The sequence below is a fragment of the Papilio xuthus genome, unplaced genomic scaffold, assembly GCF_000836235.2.
Source record: "Papilio xuthus unplaced genomic scaffold, Pxut_1.1 DF827542.1, whole genome shotgun sequence".
Classification (NCBI taxonomy): domain Eukaryota; kingdom Metazoa; phylum Arthropoda; class Insecta; order Lepidoptera; family Papilionidae; genus Papilio; species Papilio xuthus.
Genome location: NW_013531107.1, coordinates 2,611,790 through 2,634,132, shown reverse-complemented (window position 1 = coordinate 2,634,132; position 22,343 = coordinate 2,611,790). Strand labels below are relative to the sequence as shown.

Below are 22,343 nucleotides of genomic sequence, written 5' to 3'. Positions count from 1 at the left end.
TCACACCTGTATTCCTAAGGAGTAGGTAGAGATGTCTTTTTCACTTCAAATTCTATACTTAAAATGGTGACAATGGAAATATCGATTAATAGTTCAAACGGCGGGATTTGGGATAGGTAGGAAAGGAAGCAAATCTGCGTACGTAGCTTGATACGTATAATAAAAACATTTATTCATAAAAGACGACAACATAAAGTTACAATAATAAGTTAATGAATTATTTTAGAACATAAAACAATTATCGTCGTTAAAAACTACACATGGTAACTTGTCTTTGTTACATAACTTAGGTATATAACAACATAAATATGCTGGGCTTAATTTTATTTCTAGTATATGACATTTTACTGTTAATATTTTTAAATACACGATCTTCGATAATATTTTTCAAATTTAAAATAAATGCTTAGTTCCCACATTAATGTTCTAATAAAAAATTAAACACTGGCAATTAATAAACTTACATTAAATAATTAAATTAAAATGTATTCACATTTATTTAAATACACATGTGTTGCTAATTTTTTTTTTAATTTAAAGACATGGCTGAATACAATTTGTATGTAATTATAAACATCTACAAAACTATTATATTTTTATTCTTTTAAATATAATGTAAATTATTTGTACTTACAAACTTTAAAAAAATATGTTATTTGTATATTGTATGGTTTTGCTATGATAAGACATTTAATATTATCTCATAATTTGTGCTTTATACCCTAAAAGCAATGGCACATGTAAAGAGTTTTTGTGCATAATAGAGTTTGAAGAGATCGCATTTTAATCTTTTAAAAAATATTCAGATCTTTTGTACCATCTTTAAATATACGTAATTTTTACTTATCAGTACATTTCGTTGGTAAATGAGATAAAAGTAAAAAATTCTACAACAAAAATATATTACAATATTTATTTCTTTATGTAACTTCAATTTGTTAATTGAAAAAAAAAAGCTTTTCTGTAGCGGGGCTACTTTGCTTATTCAGTCGTTTAAGAAATAAATTATATCCATGAGTTTCACTGCCGAAACATATCTACAAAATCTTATTATTGTCTCTCTACTTTTAGTTACAATGAAAGGGACAGTAATATATTTTTAGACGTGTTCTAAGAGTTGAAACTCATGGTTAGATGCTTTGTGCAGTCAAGTTAAAAATGTACAAATTAGACAAGTTCGTTGAGTTCCTATCGTTTGTAGGGAGCCTTTGTGTATCTGCCTCGTTCTTCCTCATCACGTACGTCCAGGTAGTGACTGAAGACAACCGCCCATAAGTATAGGTACAGACCTGAAACATTCCAAAATAAACGTTTTAAATAAATAATAATTCTATAACCATGGGTTTACTACATCCTGTTAGGCAGCACTTAGTCACGTCAGTAGAATTTTACGGTTTTATTTTACCGTATATACTCGTATATACATTATAATCTAAATTCTTACGATTCGAAGTTTTTTAAACAGATTTTCAATCCCTACTTATAGACGTTCATCTCTCTTTTTATTCTCTATATTTTCTGGTATTGAGAATTTCAAATTTCAGCGAAATCTATACAGCTGTATCTTATAACAAACATCCATCCATATAAACTATAGCATTTATGATTTTGCTAAGAAGTACGATTGATGAGTTTTAGCCTATTGTTGACAATATTTAGGTCCTAAATTGGATCTTATACTTACACAAGTAGAGTAGGCCGCCGACGAGTATAGCTGTAGCGAGGATGACGTGGTCCTGGTCATCCAGGTAGTAGGTGATGGCGGTGTGCAGCACGCTGATTAGAAGCCCGATAGCCAGCACAATACCCAGAACAACCCATGGCAGCATAAGCCATGACCGTCGCTGAATATCACAATATTACAATTAAAGATCTGGTCAAGGACTTCACTGGCAAAGAATGAGGAATTCTTGATCCAGCTGATGGCGAGCCTAAGTTATTAGTAGCTATTCGACAAATGTGCTCACAAAAAAAGGAAGTACGAACACACTGATCTATGTTTCTGTTACGCGGAATGTCGCAGATTTTATTAACCTTTTTTTGCTAAGTCGCGCGGCTTAGTTGGCTTCCCTTTTTATTGTACCCAGCTGAGGTTACAAATGCATATATTTAAGTTAAAAAGAAATACTAGATCTTCACTTTATATTCATCAAACTAAAAGAAAACATATCTATTTTAGAAGACAGGAGAAGCTTACCGAAAAAGACGTCTAATGACAGCGTGTAATAATAAAAAATCAGGTTTTAATATTTTCATGTACTTTTTGCCCGAATAAAATAAAATAATAATAATGTTTCTAACTGATCTAAAACAAAATATATTCTTTCCTTTGCTCTACTTTATGTAATAATACTCTATGAGAAACTCTTACCTTATGTACTGCGACGATAAGCAGGAAACAAATCAAAATTGTGAAGCATAAGTTAATTGTCAGGATTATTCTCGGAACTGAAAAGGACAAGAAAAGGATACATTATTAATGATTATATCACGGAAAGTGTATACATATGTATTACATAACTTCTATGTACTGCGTTCTACTAAAAACAGATGTTGATCGACTTTATAACTAGAAATTGAGATCTAGAGGAATTGATATCTAAAAGCCTTCATAACGTTCAATTGTCGTGATAAGGTGATGACTAACTACAGTTCATTCATTAATTTGGTGGCGTCTCTAACGAGAATTATGACTGGATCTAACCGCAATATTATCAACGACTATACAGTAATGGTATGTGTAATCATCCTAATACGAACTACCATTACGTACTACGTCAAAGACTCAATCAACAACATCGTCACAATTCAACTTAGTAATATTTTACATATCATGATTATTTAAAAACTTCACAGTAATCTACGCTGTCGTAATATTTATTTAAAACTCAAGAGAGACTCAATTTTGAAATTAACTACAATATTTACTTATACATTTCCTTAGGAAGCAAAGAAAATAAACTTACTGTCTAAAGCTGCCAGTTTCTTGTCAAACTCCTCAGCGAATATGAAGGTTCTGAAGGATATTTCGTGTCTATTCACCACCCACACAAGGACTATGGTGATGATGGACAGGATGATGCCCAACACTGCGGTGATCAGTGTGCCCGTCTTTGTAGAGGCGCAGCAACAGCATTTCTGAAGTCTCCCCATTTTGATAATCTGACTTTTCTATTCTGTGGTTTGTAAGCAACTGACTGGTTTTGCCTTGGTTCTACCGCTTCATGGCGTTCTGTAACAAAAACAAATGAATAAATAATTTGATGAATAAATTATTAACGTCTTCACTAGGTAAACGTCTACAAGATCATGTATTGCTAGGCGATTTAAATGTTAAATGGTCTGATGCGGTTTTTTTTTTCAATTTAGTGACAAAACGTTCGTATAAACATATACTTAGTCAAGTTGAATGAACTGTTTTGTAGATAAAGGATGATTTGCGAATTCTGGTTTTCGGTTTTGAATCGACACGAAACTACATCGTATAATGAATCTATTATTTAACTGTTATACAAATCACGTATAACTAATTCAAATTTATAGATTTTATTATTATAACGCGGATAGCAACTCCAACTCCAGTAACGCAAATATATTCGAATCAACTTTGTAGTCCTTTAGTTGGTTAAAAACAACCTTAATGTTAAAACAAAAGAAAGATATAAAAGGATCATTTATTGTCATTCGAGTTTCTAACCGTTGGTTTCTGAGATAAAAATCTGTGTATGAAACATATTGACATAGAAAACAGAGACCAATATTTTTTAAACGAGGATTTGTCTCTCAAACACGGTAACTCTATTGGAATCTACTTTGAAGTTCTTACTATACATTTTATGGTGGGTCTGCAATGTGTGATGTGCGGCGCGTGCGTGGGTGAATTGACATTGGACCACTTCCGTAGTTTACGCGGGGCTCCCGCGCATTATCTAGTTAGCGATGGAAGCGATTATTCTCTCGTTAAACCTGTTTTATCATTGTAGTTATGTATGGAATGTTTTTTTCTATCATTTTATTATGTACGTTGAAATGTCAAGACGAAAGGACACACTAAGGTTTTATTACGAGTAACTAAGTTTCTGGATAGATATATCACCAAGGAAGTGTTTTTTAAGGAAGGCAAGTGAAGCTGTCTTAGCAAAAATTAGCATTGCTATTGATGTTCTATATTTGGGTAAAATTATAGGAACTACACAATTTAAGTATTCATACAGAGGTGTATTATTTTAAAATGTATTATATTTGTCTGCTATTGTTACTTATCTCTTTGTACTAATTATGACAGATACAAAAAGGTGATGTTGACTTAAACAAGAGAATAACAAGGAGCGCAATAATTCAGAGAACAAACATGGTCGACTTCAAAGCACATATGGTAGTGAATTGTTTGTGCATGAAACGAATAAGGAGAAAACATTATGATCACTGATAATACTAAATATAGAGATGACGAGACAACAAAGAGAACCATGTTATGGATACCTCTATATATTCTATATTTCTGAGACTGTCTACAAAGTTTTGTCCAAATGTTCCCATCTTACCTCTTTCATATGGATATGATATCTAAATAGTTTAGTGAATGTATTCATTCGTCTACAAAATCTGTAAATTCAAATAGCTCTTGAAATATCACTGATATTGAGTAACGTTTGTTACTTCGAGCATATGTTTGTAATTTTTTTCCGAGCAGAAATATTTCTTGCGAATGATTCATCTTAAATCCCGAACGCTGGAGGTCGCAATGACGTCACGCCTCGATCCGCAATCGACCCGTATTGGCTAATACGTCTAATTCTGGATCTATAACCGATACGGTCGCTCAATCATAATAACGTAAGACGATTGTGAAATGTTTGTTGTTTATACGGTCCTTAATAGCGTCCGGGTGCCGCTCCAATAAATATAGTGTCGAATCCAAGTGTAAGTACCAGTATTAATCTACTAAGTACCATGAATATTGTATGTTTTTTTAAATTGTGCTACGTAAATTGATATTAAACATCGACATTGAAATAAAATAAAATAATTTCGATGCAAAAAGGGCTAGTAACCAGTGCCAAATTAACTAACCTTCGTCCATCGCTACTATGACATTGACCTATTTACTTTGAACCCTGATCTAAATGTTCCCCCTTCTACAGCTATTAATTTAAGTACAACCTCGGTTAGTGAAAGCCACACCTTACCACTATAAGCCATTATCCGGTCGGGCTGAATGTAACACAATATGCCATATAAAGTTCACCAAACAATATTTTCTGGAAGGAAAATGATACGATAAAATGTGGTCACATTATTATTTCTGCTTGATAAACACGCTAATAAGTATCGAGATTAAATAAAGGTGCGTTTGCACTTAAGCGGAACAAAAATTAGTAAACGAAATATACATTTAACAACGCGTAATTAAAATAAAGGGTATAGTGCAAGATCTCTGTTCGATTTTTGTTCTTAGACATTTGTGTCAAATGAAAAATTATTCCAAACCAAAGCTTGGCCACCAGAATTGTATATACAAGGTGGGGACACCAGGGAAGTGATGATAATAGAGAAGATGATAATCTTACTAATATCTTATTTTCTTACTAATATGTATTATAAATGCAAATGTTCAGATGGATGGTTGGATGTTTGTTTGAAGGTATCTCCAAAACGGTTGAACGGATATCGATGACATTAGGCATACATACAGAACATAATCTGGAAGAACACGTAATACTAATATATTTCTTTTAATTTCGCGCGGACGGAGTCGTAGGCGACCGCTAGTAGAGACAATAAATATGTATGTGGTGATGTAATATAGGAAGAGAAATAAAATAAACCAATCGTACTATTAGTGTGACTACAAGATCGAGAAAATACTCGTTGTATACATATAAATGTAAATCAAAAGGGTAGTAGGTTAACTTCTTATCATGCTCATAGTAAGTTGTTCTGGAATGTTGTCAACATTGTCAACACATGCAGATGTACAGTCAGCACCAAATTTATTCATCAGAGGTACAATCAACACTCACGTAGCTTGCATATCAATGACTTGATGTAATTAAACTCGATGTTGTATTACGTTGTAACTTGGTCGTTCCATTTGAGTCAAGCTACACCTTTGTTATAATATTGCGTAACAAACGCCCGTGTATAGAGAATTACAATCGCTTGTGTTTTATAATTGAACCCAACCCATTTGTGAACTAGGGTTTTAGTTCCATTAATGGAACATATAATGTATACAAAAGGAAAATCAACATACTTTTTCTGTATGACTTTCAAATTAACTGCTTCATTGTATGAAAAAAAAATTAAGGATATAATTCCGGAACAATCAATGCTATAATAAGGTTTATCAACCTAGGTAGAAAATAACAAGAATTTACTTTATATATGTTATGTAAACAATTGTAAAATTGACAAACTTAAGCCGTAGTAGAGTCTTGAAATCTAAAAAGGCAGTTTTGTATGCATCGCACAACACAGTATTTGCACATAACAATCTGCTTGGAATGAACAAAATAAACCTTTCCATTTTGATGGATGAATTTCTAACATATTTAAATAAAATGCAGGTTTGTAGATACAATGTAGATTCTATGTACTTTTGTTTTTTCTATATTCTATGATAGAGTTTTCGCAAATGCGTTGTGTGTAGTCGAGTTTTGTCACTAATTACATTTTTAATTAACTAGCTGTCGCCCGCGAATCCGTCCACGCGGAATTACAAAAACTTAATTAGTAGCTTATGTGTTCTTCCAGACAATGTTCTATATCTATGTCAAATTTTTGCGAGATCCGTTGAGCCGTTGGTGAGATACCTTCAAACAAACATCCATCCATCTAAACATTCCCATTTATAATATTAGTAATAATTAATATATCAATATGAATTTTTCTATAACATGAATTGAATTAGTTCACATGCGTGGTTTCTATTCGCAGCAGATGTGCATTGACAGGCGCATTCCTTTAGCTACGTTCCCAGATCGTCAGATGTTTAGTGGTTCATTCGACGTCATTGAATCAATCAAGTATCCCACAGATATTGAATTACGATGCATCTATTCGTTACATACAAAGATATGTAAAGTTACAACTATATTTTAATGTCAAAAGATTCTATTGATTTATTTTTCCAGATAAATTCTAAAGCAATAAACGTTTGAGTTACAGAAATCTTAAAAAAAAACATACCTTATATAACTTTTTTTTTTACTTAGTCACATTTTAGCCCTAGTCTTAATTATTAAAACGACCCAATTGTAGTCATTTAATTATTTTAATTAATTAAAGAAAACGCAACGGACGACATGCACAAGATTAACTGCAGTGAAACTTCAATTATAAAGAAACATTGTAAAATATTGCTATTAGTGTAACATTTAAAAGATTATTTTCTCGAATCTAGATTCCGTTACAATTTAGAGAAAATTAAGTAAATTACGTACTTATTTTTATTTTATGTAGATACTATGCATTTTTTTACGATTACATAATGCTTATTGTATGTTATTTTTGGTAATAAAACAAGTTTTTATATAGAGTTATGCAATAAGTAACAGGTAGAACACAATGTCATTTCTCAAGTTCAACATTTGAGTCACCACGTTACTGTGGTTTTAGACTACTGTGAAACTAGTGCATTAACGCATATTATTGTCTTTGTTTTTTTCAATGTGTATGAGAGAAATGACAATATGTTACAATAAGGAAAACAATTGAACACGTATCATAATCTGTATAATCTGTAGATTCATTTTATTTTCGTACTGGCAACAAAGGTCATTGTTACCGTCTTGTGACGTCATCAACCAGCCGGGCTCTCTCAAAAGACAATGTTTGAATTTTAAATAACATTCCGCGATATCTTTTGTTTGTTTTAAAATAACAAACAAACGTTTGCAAGATTTCTAATAAATAGTAGAGATTTGAATTCGTTTTAGTCCTGGCACATAGAAGATAGTGGATAATCGTGAAATACGTTCAAATTATACCCGCCCGTGTGTGAAAGGACCTGCTTGTCCATTAGGCCTTGTCTTCGAATGTGTATCGTGACTGTAAAATGTTTTATGTGAAAGAAAGGAGACAGGAAGGTCACTTAAGCATAAGTGCTTAGTCATGTTTACACTTCGCATCCATTTGCAATAAATTTAACGTAAGTCGCTTTTCGTCATTTTTATTACGAATAAAACATTGCAAAATGTGCAATGAACATTTATAATATAGTATCGTATTTTTGCATTTTGTGCGGAAAATAGAAAATACACTAACACTTTTCACGTTCAATGTACGATAATATTATTTATTCAGTATTTAATTATTAAAAAATGGTTACTTACTGTAAATGATACGTCATGCATTTTATATTATAATAGTAAAATATACGTGTGTATCAACTTTAACTATTTAATTCGCTTTAAGCGTTTAAACAAAGGAATGTATTTTATTTCTACGAAACTTGTGATACATTAATATTTATAGTGAGGACAAGTATGACCAAGGTATGACTTAATCGTACATAACCTCGAAGGCGTAAGCAGAAACATGGCAGTGACATTGAAAATTTACCGCACGGTATTACGTTTGCGACTCGCGTCTCCATTTATAGTCATTCGAGTGATATCAACAGTCTGTAAGGCGAGCAAGTTTATAGCCGAGCAGATCCTGTACTAACTGTTGATAAGATCGACAGATTATTAAAAGAGACAAAATTATACTATCAAAAGTTTTGACAATGCGTCATTTAAACTTTTTTATCTTTCTCATTCATTTAACTGAAGTAATTATAGTTAAACTATCTTTCTCCCGCGACGCCGCGCGCGCGGTAGTAAAAGAAAAATATTTAATAAGTAGGTTATGTGTTCTTCCAGACTATGTTCTATAGCTTTGTGATACGGATGTTACCGTCAAATTAACATCCATCCATACAAACATTCGCATTTATAATATTAGTAAGATTACTTCCTATATAAAATTACTGATAATCAATTTATACATCAGAAAAACTGAAAATAATAACACAATTTACTGGAGTAAACAAAGTTTTGTTTCATCGACGTATTTTACTGCAAAATGTAAGCCATGTATGTATGCCATTGTTGATGACACCAATAGTAATATTATTAAGACAATTGTACACTTTGATAAGGCATAGTCTCATAACTTTGATATAAAGAACACACACGGCAGTAATACGAAGAATTCCTTTACCGGCGAGCGTAGCACTTTAAATTCCAATTAAAAACATTCATTGGCGATCGCATCGCCAATAAAGGTGAAATTGCATTCCAGATATAATCTTAAAGCGGACTTCCGCCAACTAATGTGGTAAAGATAAGTCTTACCTACAAGTTAAAGTAATAAATTACTAGCTGTCGCATTCGACTCCGTCCGCACGGATTTAAAAAAAAACTTAATAAGTAGCCTTCTTAGTAAGACTTCTTCCGGATTATGTTATACATCTATGCCAAAATTTCAGCAAGATCCGTTCCGGAGATACAGTCTAACAAACATCCATCCACCCATCTAAACATTCGCATTTATAATGTTAGTAATAAAGATATTAAGATCTATTCTATAAAATTTTATATTTAACTAGCTGTTGCCCGCGACTTTGTCTGCGCGGGATTATAAAGTATTATAGATAGTAGCCGATTCTCAGACCTACTCAATCGGTCAAGCCGTTTCGGAGAAGTATGGGAACAAAAATTGTGACACGAGAATTTTATATATAAGATTATTAGAATAACAATCAATAAATAGAATCGTTCAAGTATTAGTATTCATCCATTTTTAATGTTAAACTTGATTATTTTGACTCCATTAGAGTATGACGAGAAAGACACTTTAATTATTGATGACATCAACAACGCTTGTGTATTCGGCGTGTAATCCAATAACGAAGAGATATGAGTCATTGTTGCAACGGGTACCAGCGCAATGTTGGACCGCGAAATGTGGGCTTAGCCTTCAATGAACTTACAAATGACTCATATTATATTGTTACACGCATGATGGAGGATTAACAACATTTAATACTTGCGAAATTATATTTAATTGAAGGCGGAATACTTTTGTATGGATAAAGGAGTCGAATGGTTTGCGTGATCTTAAGTGATCCAAAGCTATCAACAAACAAGAGCCAAAAGAAGGGTGCTAGTCGTTTTAGTTAGATGCATTAGAGTTACATTTAAATTATCAAATTCTAGCAATGTCTAATGTCTTTGACCTATGTTAGTGTGAATGCCAATGTCCAGTGAGTAAAATAGAGTATGAAACAGAACAACTAAAAGTGCTAAAACACTTTTAAACATAGTTAATTAACGAACAAACCGAAACAAAGTTAGTCTTCGTTAACCTAGTTTCTATGTTATATCTTCACATTAGCAGACCAAAACATGAATGAGAACATCCTTAAATAGTTACAACGATGTAAAACGGATGAATTTCTTTTACACTACTTGTGTGGGTATGTAGAAAGTTCGGGAAATCGTACGGTGGTCTATGCCGTCTATGCGTCCCATTATCACTTGAGCACCGCACCTTGTCATGCCGTACATGGCGAAGTTGACGTGGTCGTGTTCTCACGTATCTCAAGATCAACAAAAAGGACCACTGGCCAGCACTGTTATACGACCTACACCGGTATCGTCGAGCAAATGCTGTTGCTTTTCTTTTAAAAAAAAAAGTTCCATTTTTAAACTTACGTCTACATCATGTTTCCTTTATTATTTGCAAAGTTAAAGTAAAATAAATATGTTTACGAGTTTAGTGATAAGGTGATCAGGAGTACGTTATCTGTTTCAATTAAATATTCATCACAACACTTAAGGGTTAGTAGTCTTAATATTTACCTCTACAATAATACTTGATGTTCACAACATAACCTATGTATCGCAACGTGTATGACTTTACATAGTTTATAAAACAATTTTAATTTACGTTTGAATATTAAAACACATTATTCTTTTTTAAATTATAATTTCTACTAAAATTAGTAGTTTCCGTGCAAAAGTTGCATCTTATCAGCATTAAGGAAATGTCGCCAAGAATTGTGAGAGGTCAGACCAATCTTTTGCAATATATTGCTACGATAAATAATCTTAATAATTTATTTGAATAGTTTTTATTCTTTAATATAAAATATTATAATACATGCAATAAAATTTTATGTTACTTCTTCAGTTCATGATAACATTGCGATCTAGCTTTAATGTTTGATTGTGTGTGTGTGTGTTTGTTTTCAATGTGTTTACTAAAGTCATTATAAATACTAGTTAAAAGATATTAGAAAGTTTTGTTTTCACCCATTATTTTGGCAATACATTATTTAATACCAATTATCGGTATATGTACGGATCTTTTGGAACTTTTTCTTTTATTCGGATGTATAAAATAAAAAGTATGTCAAATTTAAATACAGTCGTAGGTGAAGTTTGGACCGGTAATCCTAAAATGGCGACTGTTGTTATAAATCATAGAGTGAAAGTCTACTCTAATTAATGCAAATATTTATCTGTAATGTTATCTAGTGACACAAGCGATTTAAATTTTATATAATCATAACTCAACGAATATAAAACGGACATAGTCATCATTCAATTTCACTTTTTTGTATATGATAAATATAATTCCTAATGCTAAAGTTATGAAGTTCGTTTTTTAAAGCATTTAAAAAAAAGTAAAACAAAATTGCTTTGCGTTTATTTTAAATCACAATAAACAAGATAGATATAAATTTAGAAGAATGTTTAATCTTACTAATATCACTTCTTACTAATATTATAAATGCGAATGTTTAGATGGATGGTGGTTTGAAGGTATCTTCAGAACGACTGAATGGATCCCGCTGAAATTTGGCATGGATGTAGAACATAGTCTCAGAAAACACATAGGCTACGAATTAAGTTTTTTTCTAATTCCGCGCCGACGAAGTCGCGGGCGACAGCGAGCATGCAATTATTTGTAATGCACGTATAACAACTTCCTTGTTAATTCATCTGTATATTCTCATTAGTTAACTTTACTTTTAACTTCTTTAAAATGTCACCAATATATTTTCACTTATGTTAAGGCGAGTAGCCAACAAAGAAGCGATGCCGAAAGACATGCGTGCGAATTGAAACGCTGTTAATTATAATGACGCGACTCGGTAGCATTACCACGCTTCTTAAAAAAATCTGGACTCTCCTTTTAACAAAAAAATACCGACCAGTAGATAATCATATTAGATATGAATTCAGCGACGCACTTCAATAAAGTAAAAAAAAATACTTCAGAAAACATCTAGCGGACTTAATTATAGTATAGATATCGTTACAACTTTGCAATTCAGACTTACTCAGATTAATTTGATACGCATCTTTTCAGTTTTTTTTCGATTTCAGTTATATTTGTAAGTAACATAATATAATTTATTTTTGATTGCTGTCCTTATTTTGTGCGAGCGTAATAGTCTTCCTAACTGTCTATAATGAGTTTGTCACTAATCTCGACATGGAATACCGCAAGCTTTGTTAAAACGTGTCTCGTCGAAATTAAACAATTTCCTAACCTAAAAAACAGCCGAGGTATAAATTTCGAAAGTGTCGTTATATTGTCAGATCGTTACAACACACGAAAAACAAAAAGAAGAAACAAAGAATGTTTTAATTGGCTAATCGTTTACAGTTAGATGCGTGGGCTCTCCCACATTGATTATATCGCCTATAGATGATCAAGCTTAAACTAAATGTTATAAATATTATCTACTATTTCTATTTATGCTTTACTAGTGGTGACATATTAGCTTCACTTATTTTGCGGAGGAATTAAGCTAATTTCTTTCTGTATGTATTTATGTAGGTTTTGTTTGTTTATTGTGTAGAGAGATGAGGATATTTCACGAACTGTATTCTCGGGGATTCGAATCTCATTTTACTTTGGTTGATAGACTGAGATTTAGATAGCAACTAACTATTTAGTGTTTTAATGACACAAATCTAATTCATATCGACAAATAGATTAAAATTTTATTACACTTAAATGACGTTAAAATGTACCGTGTTATAGTTTCAGTGAGAAACACAGTTACTACACACGGTCTTTTATTATAATAAGACAGTATAAAACAATAGGAAACGCGTTTTTCAATCTCATTCAAGGACATAACGCCGATCACTAATATGTATTTGGCTTTAAGATATGGCGTAGAATGCATAGGCTATCTAAACTTCGAATTCTTAATATCTAGAGCTAATACTGTGTAAGCTGCTTACAATAAAAATGATTACTATTTACATATGTGCAAAATAGTAAAACAACCATTGCACATTCTAAAAGAGCAGTATTTTATAAATAGCTGAGAACATGTCAATTCTATTTCTACGTCTCACTGTGGCGCCTAACGTTTTTTAATGTTTATTTCTCATGTGAATATGTATTTTATCAGTATACTGGGATATGACGAGATGCGTTTACAAAATTAACAAAAATAACCCGCGTCTCATGCGGTCACGCTGTCCAAGGTAAGGACGCAACCTACATTATACAGAAACAGCTCCAAGGTCTATCGCACAGATAATCTAAACATTACAAACGTAGCAAAATTAAGTATGTTCGTAGTTTTTTTTCAATAAACAATTTGATATTTACCTCAGTATTTCCGTATAAAACACTGTATAGTCTATGCACAATTTGGAACACAAATTAGCACGGTGTGAGTTATTTTTAAAGAAATAAATAGCGCGTTGTATGAGAATAAAACAAGACGCGGGAAACTGAGTTGGGGAGCGCGGTCAGCCACACGACACACTCTTTCGACAGCAAACGTCAGTCTGATGTGGTCTGATGATCGCACGTCGCGTCCTATCGTATAGGATGCCATTTATTTGCACGGCTTGTTACGCACCAAAGTACTTTTTTTATAAATCTCTAGTCAAAATATCAATTGTCTTTTTATTTATTTTTATCAATTTTATAAACCAAACTAAGAAACTGTTTTTTCAAATTTTTGGTGTTTATTCCGTTCTTATATTCCTATCGAATTTTAATTTAATAAGGCTATTGGATGAATTACCGAATAATAGATATTTCCATTAGTATTGTATTTTATATGTATAATATGTATGTCTAGATAACGCGTTTTTTAATTTTACAATCAATTAAAAGTTTCGTTTGCGTCTGTTGATAACTATAGCGTTTTCACAATTTTTAATTTTGCCCGATTTAATATTAAAAGTAACAGGAAACTTCATTGAAGGGACTTATTTTGATATGATATGATTGATATAGAATTTAGTCTATAAGGCCCACAATCTTTGAGGTGAGATGACAGACAATGCGTACGTGGTTACAACTGGGATTTTATTTATTAGCAATATATTTTCCCTTCACACGTTTAATAACAAAATATCGTAATTTTCCATGAATAATAGCACGCACCACTAACCGTGGGTTTTTGAGACCAATATGCTAGCTTATCTTGGGCTGTTCATTACCAAATAATGAACGAAGCAAGCTAGATACTTAATTTTCTTTTAGTACAGGGTGGAATTTTGAATTGAAACTGAAACCAGCTATAAGTTTATATCACAAACTATAATATAAATGTTAAATATGGTCACATCTAAAATTAAGTTTTTTTTATTAAGAAATAATTTGAAAAAGATGCATTCAAAAAAACTAATTTTATTACTTTTATGACTGTTTTTTGTCTATTCTGTGTGTATAAAATAAAGTATCTATGACATACAATTGTCAAAATTAAAATGTCACTTTCAAAGTATAATTATTCCGTTAAAATATAAAAATATGAAAAAGAACAGACAAATACATATAAAAAAATTAAAGGCGCATTTAAAATGTATATAAATTAAAATAATGTTATGTTGAACAAGCTGTGTATTAACAACATGCAAACATGTTGAACATCTTGTCGTATGTTGGCATGAACTTGCAAGCGGAAGTCTGCTTGTGGACTTTGATGGGGCTCGTGCGAACAATCTTCGACGCAACGCTGTTCAAAGTGAATTCAAATCTAATACAGGTGCATCGACGAAATATTAACCATCCGTAACTCCGACGCTCTGAATAAGTTTACTACAATGCAGGCTTGTTTACAACAGAGTGTTATTGTTTGTAATACGTAAAATTAATACGTTCTTAGAATTCTGTTTGGCTTTGTTGTAAATTAAGTTTTCCATCTTACCAACACACATTTAGAAGAAATATCAAATTTCACGGTGCCTAAAAATATTAATACTGTTGTTTTAAAAAACATGATTTAAATATTGTCTATATTACAGTTAAGAAAAGCTATAACTTTATTTATTCATTAATATCTCGGTTTAAGACGCTGCGATGACGATGGTGCAGTACCGGCCGTTCACCCTATGTATAATAACCGTGCAACCTGAATTTGATTTTCAGTGCCGTCACTAATTTAATCGTCGTTTGTAGATTTAGGTGTCAATTTGCTACACTGTGTTTTAAGATGTTGCATAACCCATTGTAAAATGCTATCGTGGTTATAAATGTTTTAAAAACTCTCAATTTAATTTACTCTGATTTATTCCATACAGCCAGTTTTAGATTCTTATTTACTTTAACAAATTGTACTACTAACTACCAAATTTAGTAAAACGTTAATAAAGTTTGTATTGAATTGTTAAATGCTAAACTAATTCCGTTGTGTACTCAGGTATGGCAAATGAAGATGCCACCACAGCTGTCGACGTCTGTGCAGCGTGTGCTGCGTACCATGGTGTCCGGTGTGATGCTGGTTCAATGCTTCACGCTCTACGTCTACCTCGCAGTCTACATAGTGCTGATGTATCCTGTCTTTTTGGTAAGTCGTTATACTGCTAGCCTTAGCCTTTAAAAAAATCCTTTCATTCCTGTTAACGCAAACTTATTATTTTACGTTATATTGCTTGATCAATTTAAACAGGCGTTCTTACAAAACTTTCAAAAAGTTTTTGTCGAAACCAATGTTTCTATTTGTTCTTCCATATCGGATTCTGGGAACCATACAATTTTACATACTTAAACATTAAGGAGGAACGTCCAACATTGGTGCTACCATGGCTGTTGCTGGCTGCGGTAAGGAAGCTGTTGTGCGAGTTGACGTGTCTGGCGCTCGGGTTGGGCACGTGCGTGCTGCTAGGCCCCGGCCGCCCGGCTTGCGTTAGATTCCTTATTATCAAGATCATAACCATCGCCCCCGCTTTTTACATGTGGATCCTTGTTTTGAGGTATGGTTCCTATTGACATGTGTTTGAAGTTGTAGTTACATCGGTGCGGTACGTTAATAATAGGTGTTGTCGCTTTTCGATTTTTAAATGTTGGTTTTCTTCAATAGTTCTACATTACTCCATTACGGTAGAAGAGTGACTTAGAGAAAGTGGAAGATAACTTCTTTAATATTACAGTTACTACCACGCACTAAAGATGACGGTGGCATTCAAAACGTTTCCAGCAGTCGTGCCCTCTGTCGACAGAGACCTGGGTCTAGAGTTAGCTGTACGGAGACGACGCACTAAGTCATTGTTTGGCGAAGACCAATTACGCCGAAAAATAATAGCTGGACTGTAAGTCAATAAATTACATATAGAAAATAAAAATAACTTAAGAATCATTTCATAACTAAAAATAAAAGATTAATATAATATTCTACATATTCGTATTAGTTTGAATATTCTTGAAGGCCGGTTTCTGATAATTTTTTATATTCTCTCATAATGTTTATTCATGGTTATTATTTATAGATATGAAGAAAGACCTCAAATAATCAAACCTCATTCTCCAACACGTCTTACATTTGAAGAAATTCCTCAAGCTACAGCTCCTCTTAAAACCATTGAAGCTATAGCGGAGCCATCGTACGTATGTAATACAATGCGTCCTTTATCGGTCTCTTCTAACAGGACAGTTTCAGATCTTGCCGGATACGAAGACTATTTGGGTAGTGAACTGGTGATTCCAAGAGACACAGATCGCATATTAGAACAATTCATTACAATGTCTTTGCGAATTGCTTATTATTTAAAAAATGACGGAACAACTTCGTCGAAATACCTTGACAGTTTTCCTGCGATGTTAGAAAATAATACACCTCCGCTTCATAGTTCTGCCGAACATACTGAACCGTCTCATTTAGTAGGGAGCAGCAAAGGAAAAGTGGCGTCATATTTAACAAATTATCCCCAAATATTTATGAAGAAGACTTCCGATATTATACAACACTCGAAGCCTGAACTAAACGAATTGATGGATAAAACTGAAAACAAAGCAGTCGGGAGTAGAGACGTGATGTCTTTTGATTCTTTACAAAGTAGTCGTTTTATGGAAATGAGTAAGAGAGAAAATAAAGATCAGTATGAATTGAGTTACGTTTCATCGGCAGCAACGAAAGTTTTAAAAGATAATGCAAACAGTTCTCAGAATGAAGCTGAAATGCAAACTAGCAAATCAAACATTAGTATTGCTATGAAAGTTGAACCAGAAGAAAGTTTTGAATATGTTGTTGCAGAAAAAGAAAAACAATTATCACATAATTCTATTTCAAAGGAAGAAAATAATTTGAATGTCGGAAATAAAAGAGTCGATCGAAATCCAAGTCAATCGAGTCATCAGAATCAATAAATATAATTTTAATACAAAGTAAACATTTTTCAGAGTGTAAATGATACTATATTAACATGCGAATTCAAACTGCAAAATGTTTTTTTTATATAGGTTGTATTATGTTAAATATTTTAAAAGCTATACAATTGAGGCTGACAAACAGTATTTTCAACAGCTTCGACAGGATCGAAATAAATAACACGATAATTGTATTCATTCGGATCTATCAGATTAAATTGATACATTGGCAGTCGGTTTGATATAATCCATGCAAATTGAGGTACTTCATGGTCAATCCGTAAATCGTTGGGGAACACTAATGTGTCAAAGTTTGTAGCTACTATATCCCAATTTCTGCTTTCAAATGCAGTGTACGTATTCCAACATCCGATACTGTCTTGAGATATTAAGTTGAAGAACATAACTCCATTTCTATCGATTGCTGCAGCTGAGACCTGACCGCCTGGTCCTCGGCTATCACCGAGAAGTTTGAACTCGTCCACCGCGTTGTCGACACGAGAGGGATCCCGCAACACAGATGTACTCACAACAAATTCTAAAGAGCTCGACATAGCGTGGTAATACAAAGGCCGGTCTCCAAGATGTACCTTACCTAAAGACATGCCAAATAGTCCGTCACTCCACTGATAATTCAAACCGTGCAAAGTGTAATTCGATAGCAAAGGTTCAGGGTAAAATGTATAGTGACTAAATCTCCAAAATGCTGCGTCGGAATTTCTAAACACGATGAGACCAAAACGCCAGGCATCCGCGATGTAAACATGCAGGTCTCTACATTGAGCGTCTCGTGAATCTACCACGAGATTGGTGATGAGTGAGTTTTGTAGTACGAATTTTTGTGGGATGGGATATTTGCCGATAACAGTGTCTGTGTCTAAATCGATGGCGTATAATGTCGGAGGGCAGAGCTGACGTGGTGTCTCGAAGGCCTCCACCTGTCCTGAGTCCAGCACCCACATCACGCCGCAGTGATCTACGCTCATACGGAATACTGAAGTAAATCCAGTACAGTTACCTGAAATGTTACAATTTTAAATTTGAATATAAGTTAACCCAAAAAAAATAAAAGTAACAATAAAGAAAATTATTTATACATATCAAAATAAGGTTTTTAAACTTTTTTATGAAAAGCCTTTAATAATCACAAAATCCAATAAAAATAAAACGAATAAATGTGTAATAATGCCTGTATCCGTCAAGGTCATCCGTATGTATTTGTTAAATATATAAAGGATTAATTCGTGTTCTTACCCGCATTATGCCACTCCCAGCTGGGATATGGTGTGAGCGGCGGGGACGCCTCCCCCGCTGATGTGGGTAACGTTGACAACGTCACCGGTACCCCTTTTTTCCAAGCAGGAGTACTGATAAAGATCCGGTTTCGCCATCTTTCTATACCAAGCGGTATTACGTTGGTCTGGTTAAACCGCCTATAACATAGATACAATTTCTTAATATTAATCGCAAAATCGAATAATATTCTTACACAATAAATACTACACCAATTGACTCTAAGAGGAAATAAGAACACTATCTTGCCAATGTATCTAAATGCTTAAGTAAGGCAAACTTAAAATTATTAAGACAAATGAATATAAACAAGAGAAGCTGAAAGCATTCTTCAATACAAAATTACCCGTTCGCGATCGCTTGTTGTTTGTCCTGTTCGCTGGGATATGCAAAATCGATTTGTTTCCATCTGTACAGAGTGTTCAGAGCTTTATTCTGAGTGTGGTCTCTATACGCAGCCGTAAACCCGATGCATAATATGAGGCACTGTAACCTCATCTGGAAATTAATATTATATTACGTATACTTATGCTTTAAGTATAATGATACAAATACAGCATCTTCCAAACTCTTTTTTTAATCATTTCATATGATTAAAAATAAAAAGGACATAGTTTCAAATACAAAATTAGTTATTAGAATTCAACGTTGACCGCCCTGTAAACGATGAAACATTAGTAAAATTCTACGTTTCCTTAAATTATTTGTTTTCTTTGATAACATTTGAGAAGTTTTATGAATAGCTTTGTTCAAAAACTGGGTAAATATGTCTACTGAGTGGTTAAATCTACGACACAATCTTAACGGTAACATCATGTCATAACTCATACTGCGCCTTGTACAAGAATCAATCCGGTAACCACTTCACGTTAATGTTCAATTTATGTAATACTTTAGCTTCCTGTAATCGATTAAAAAAATAACTGTCAGATAAAAAGATTTTTATAAAAGAATCGGGGTATTATTCAAGCAATTACTACATGCGAACAGGGCGTTGTTCGTGTTATGAGCGGATTAATTATGAGTTTTACGTTTATTCGATGATAAAATCTTTTGTTCGTTACAGATGTAAAAAAAAATATTCGTAAAGGATACAGTCAAGTTTAAAACAATTATATAGTCAGTTAAAATATAATAACGATAAAAGGGCTTGCCATCTTTTTCTGTATTATAATTTCAATTGGAAAAATGCTTTATAGCGTGGTAATTTATGTAAATTACTATGTAGTAATATCAGTTATAGAAAGAGTGTTTGTTCATCGAATCAAGATCCCATGAAACGTGGATAAGTATGCGTTTTTAGGTATTTTTAGTCTACAATTTATTCAAAAATAGTTACGAAACATGAAAAATTTTAAAAGATGTCAAAATGTTACGAAAGCAAATTTCAAGCGAGTTTGGCAACATTCAAAAAGTCAAACCACAACATGTCACCTGTTTTCAAATTGTTTATTACGCAATACAACATTTTGAGATAGTTTTGTGACATTTTTTTAGAACAAATGTTATATAAGATTTGTTTTTACAAACTTGATATTCAAAACGATAACTGCCTCTTTCAAAAAATTGTCACTAGTTAAACTAACCCAAAATATTTTAAGTAAATATATTACAGCTTACAATTTTGTTAAAGTACATCCAGCAAGATGTTTAAATAATTGTAGGTGAAATTAAATGGTGAATTTTCTGTTTTTTTTTTTCTTAAAAAATCACCTAAAAGTATCTACTTTTAGTTTTTTGATATTGAGAGCTTACGTCTAAATTGCAGAATAATTTGAAAAAAAAAATTTTTTCAAATTCAAAGTCATCATATTGGTACATAACTTTGACCATCAAGTGGTTTGGTAGTTTTTAGACAAGGGCACATACGAATACAACCTCCTACATCGTATTATTAGATACATTTAATTAGCTTAGAATCAACGCCTTTGGCTAACGCACGCAATGTCCTTGTCTACACTTACTCAAAACTACTGTTATTGTGCGTCAGTGAATAAAATTAGTAAAAGTGCTGAATATTATATTTTTGATAAATTTTTAATTAAAAGGGAAGTGCTTTTCTTGACTGAAAGTTTTTTCACGGTATTAAAGGATGTTAGTCAGGCAACAGGACAATTTTACAAAGGAAGGCAACAATTTTTGAACCCATGAGACAAAAAATTTAATATCTTGTTAATTATAATTAAGGTTTCTATTATATATAGGTTATATTAAGGGATAAGGGCAGGTTGTTGATGATATTGAGGTTAAGGTTCCTATTTAATGTTATTACTTAGTAGAAAATAGATTTTTTTATTTATCTTCAATTAAAAAGACATGCTTAGGAACGTCACTAATTCCTTTAATTTAATTTAATTTATTATTTAGCTTCAATATAAAGCAAAGAAATTCAGCACAGATCAAATTATATAAATCCCATAAGTAAATAATTAAATATTCTAATTAAGTTTTATTCTTTAATTTTCTAAATACAAAAAAAAATATTAAAACTATAAACACAAAGTTAAAAAAAAATATTTAGCTGCAATAATTTTCGGACAGTATTCTTTGTTTAAAGTAAAAGAACATTGGATGATACAAGGAAAATATTAACAAGAAAAATTAATTAAAATATCCATATGAGTAAACATTTACCTTAATCAGAATGGTTTTGTGTGAAATAATAAGTCACGTCTGCCCACTGCCCGTTTCCACTTCGTAATGTTACATCGAAGTGCTTTGCGAACCAGAATTTATGCAACCGGTTTTAAATATTTTACCTAGTTATAATATACTTAAAATATTTCAATATCTAATATGGGATTTTGTTGATACGATATTTTTTTGGTTAGGGAAATAATGCGTAACTTAAGTTTAACAACTTGTTTTTAAACATTACCTCATTGTTGTTTTTTCAACTTTTATATTTGTCTGCATTCCTACGTACTGAAAAAGAAAGTACTGTTTTACCGTTTATACCCACCCTTATACTGAATGAGTGTGAATATATATTGTGTTTTTTTTTTAATGTGGCTTTTTATGTATATTATATCAAATCTGTAGTAACTTCCTGTAGTCTAAACAGTTGAGCTAATTTTAATGGAAGTGTCATAGAGTTAGACGGGTTTATTGTATTTTTAGTAGTTATGTAAGTTTAAGGACAAGTATGAAAAATTGTCACCTCTGTTTATTGTAGAGATATATCTTTGTTTCTTTTTCTAGTAACGTCCGACAACGACCTTAAAGTTTGGCCTCTTGAGAAATGTAATATCTAAATAATAAACTTATTGATCTAATACTCCAATACATTTATAAAATAACCCCTTATCGTAGTTATGATAACATTTGGTCTTTTTGGATATAAACTGTTTATTTTATTTTCCTTGATATCAATGTAAAAACCAACGCTTGTAACGCTTGACCGTTATATTACGTGTATATAAAATTATCAC

At 32.4% G+C, this 22,343-nt stretch overlaps 3 protein-coding genes across 6 annotated transcripts; 1 reads left to right on the top strand and 2 right to left on the bottom strand.

Annotated features, from left to right (window-relative positions):
* Window positions 1–93: 93 nt before the first annotated feature.
* LOC106119046 (uncharacterized) lies at window positions 94–13,837 on the bottom strand. Of its 2 annotated transcripts, NM_001312327.1 has the most exon segments (6): window positions 163–1,269; window positions 1,272–1,289; window positions 1,685–1,844; window positions 2,372–2,448; window positions 2,967–3,232; window positions 13,630–13,770. In NM_001312327.1, coding segments are annotated over 4 exon segments (442 nt in total). In that variant the 5' UTR covers window positions 3,154–3,232; window positions 13,630–13,770; the 3' UTR covers window positions 163–1,269.
* On the top strand, window positions 8,056–17,725 carry LOC106119044 (uncharacterized). Of its 2 annotated transcripts, none has more exons than XM_013313881.1 (5): window positions 8,056–8,152; window positions 15,677–15,823; window positions 16,033–16,229; window positions 16,407–16,565; window positions 16,743–17,725. In XM_013313881.1, the coding sequence occupies exons 2-5, from the start codon at window positions 15,686–15,688 to the stop codon at window positions 17,617–17,619; spliced, it is 1,371 nt and encodes a 456-aa protein (XP_013169335.1). In that variant the 5' UTR covers window positions 8,056–8,152; window positions 15,677–15,685; the 3' UTR covers window positions 17,620–17,725. The 2 variants fall into 2 exon arrangements, with proteins under 2 accessions (XP_013169335.1, XP_013169333.1); XM_013313879.1 differs by lacking the exon at window positions 8,056–8,152 and adding an exon at window positions 14,789–15,022.
* On the bottom strand, window positions 17,607–21,645 carry LOC106119045 (protein yellow-like). Of its 2 annotated transcripts, XM_013313882.1 has the most exons (4): window positions 21,547–21,645; window positions 19,259–19,410; window positions 18,874–19,052; window positions 17,607–18,637 (listed from the first exon to the last, which is right to left on the bottom strand). In XM_013313882.1, exons 2-4 carry the CDS (start codon window positions 19,408–19,410, stop codon window positions 17,733–17,735), a joined length of 1,236 nt encoding a protein of 411 aa, XP_013169336.1. In that variant the 5' UTR covers window positions 21,547–21,645; the 3' UTR covers window positions 17,607–17,732.
* Between the last annotated feature and the right edge of the window lie 698 nt (window positions 21,646–22,343).

Bases quoted from the DNA above. Each gene is read 5' to 3' on its own strand.
- LOC106119046 (XM_013313883.1), bottom strand. From the start codon at position 3,153: ATGGGGAGACTTCAGAAATGCTGTTGCTGCGCCTCTACAAAGACGGGC. The intron at 2,449-2,966 runs GTAAGTTTATTT...TGTCCTTTTCAG, and splicing joins GAAACTGGCAGCTTTAGACA to TTCCGAGAATAATCCTGACA. The intron at 1,845-2,371 runs GTAAGAGTTTCT...TGTGATATTCAG, and splicing joins TTATCGTCGCAGTACATAAG to CGACGGTCATGGCTTATGCT.
- LOC106119044 (XM_013313879.1), top strand. From the start codon at position 14,897: ATGTTGAACATCTTGTCGTATGTTGGCATGAACTTGCAAGCGGAAGTC. The intron at 15,824-16,032 runs GTAAGTCGTTAT...TTAAACATTAAG, and splicing joins TGATGTATCCTGTCTTTTTG to GAGGAACGTCCAACATTGGT. The intron at 16,566-16,742 runs GTAAGTCAATAA...TATTATTTATAG, and splicing joins CGAAAAATAATAGCTGGACT to ATATGAAGAAAGACCTCAAA.
- LOC106119045 (XM_013313882.1), bottom strand. From the start codon at position 19,410: ATGAGGTTACAGTGCCTCATATTATGCATCGGGTTTACGGCTGCGTAT. The intron at 19,053-19,258 runs GTAATTTTGTAT...TCTATGTTATAG, and splicing joins CAACAAGCGATCGCGAACGG to GCGGTTTAACCAGACCAACG. The intron at 18,638-18,873 runs GTAAGAACACGA...GTAACATTTCAG, and splicing joins CTGGGAGTGGCATAATGCGG to GTAACTGTACTGGATTTACT.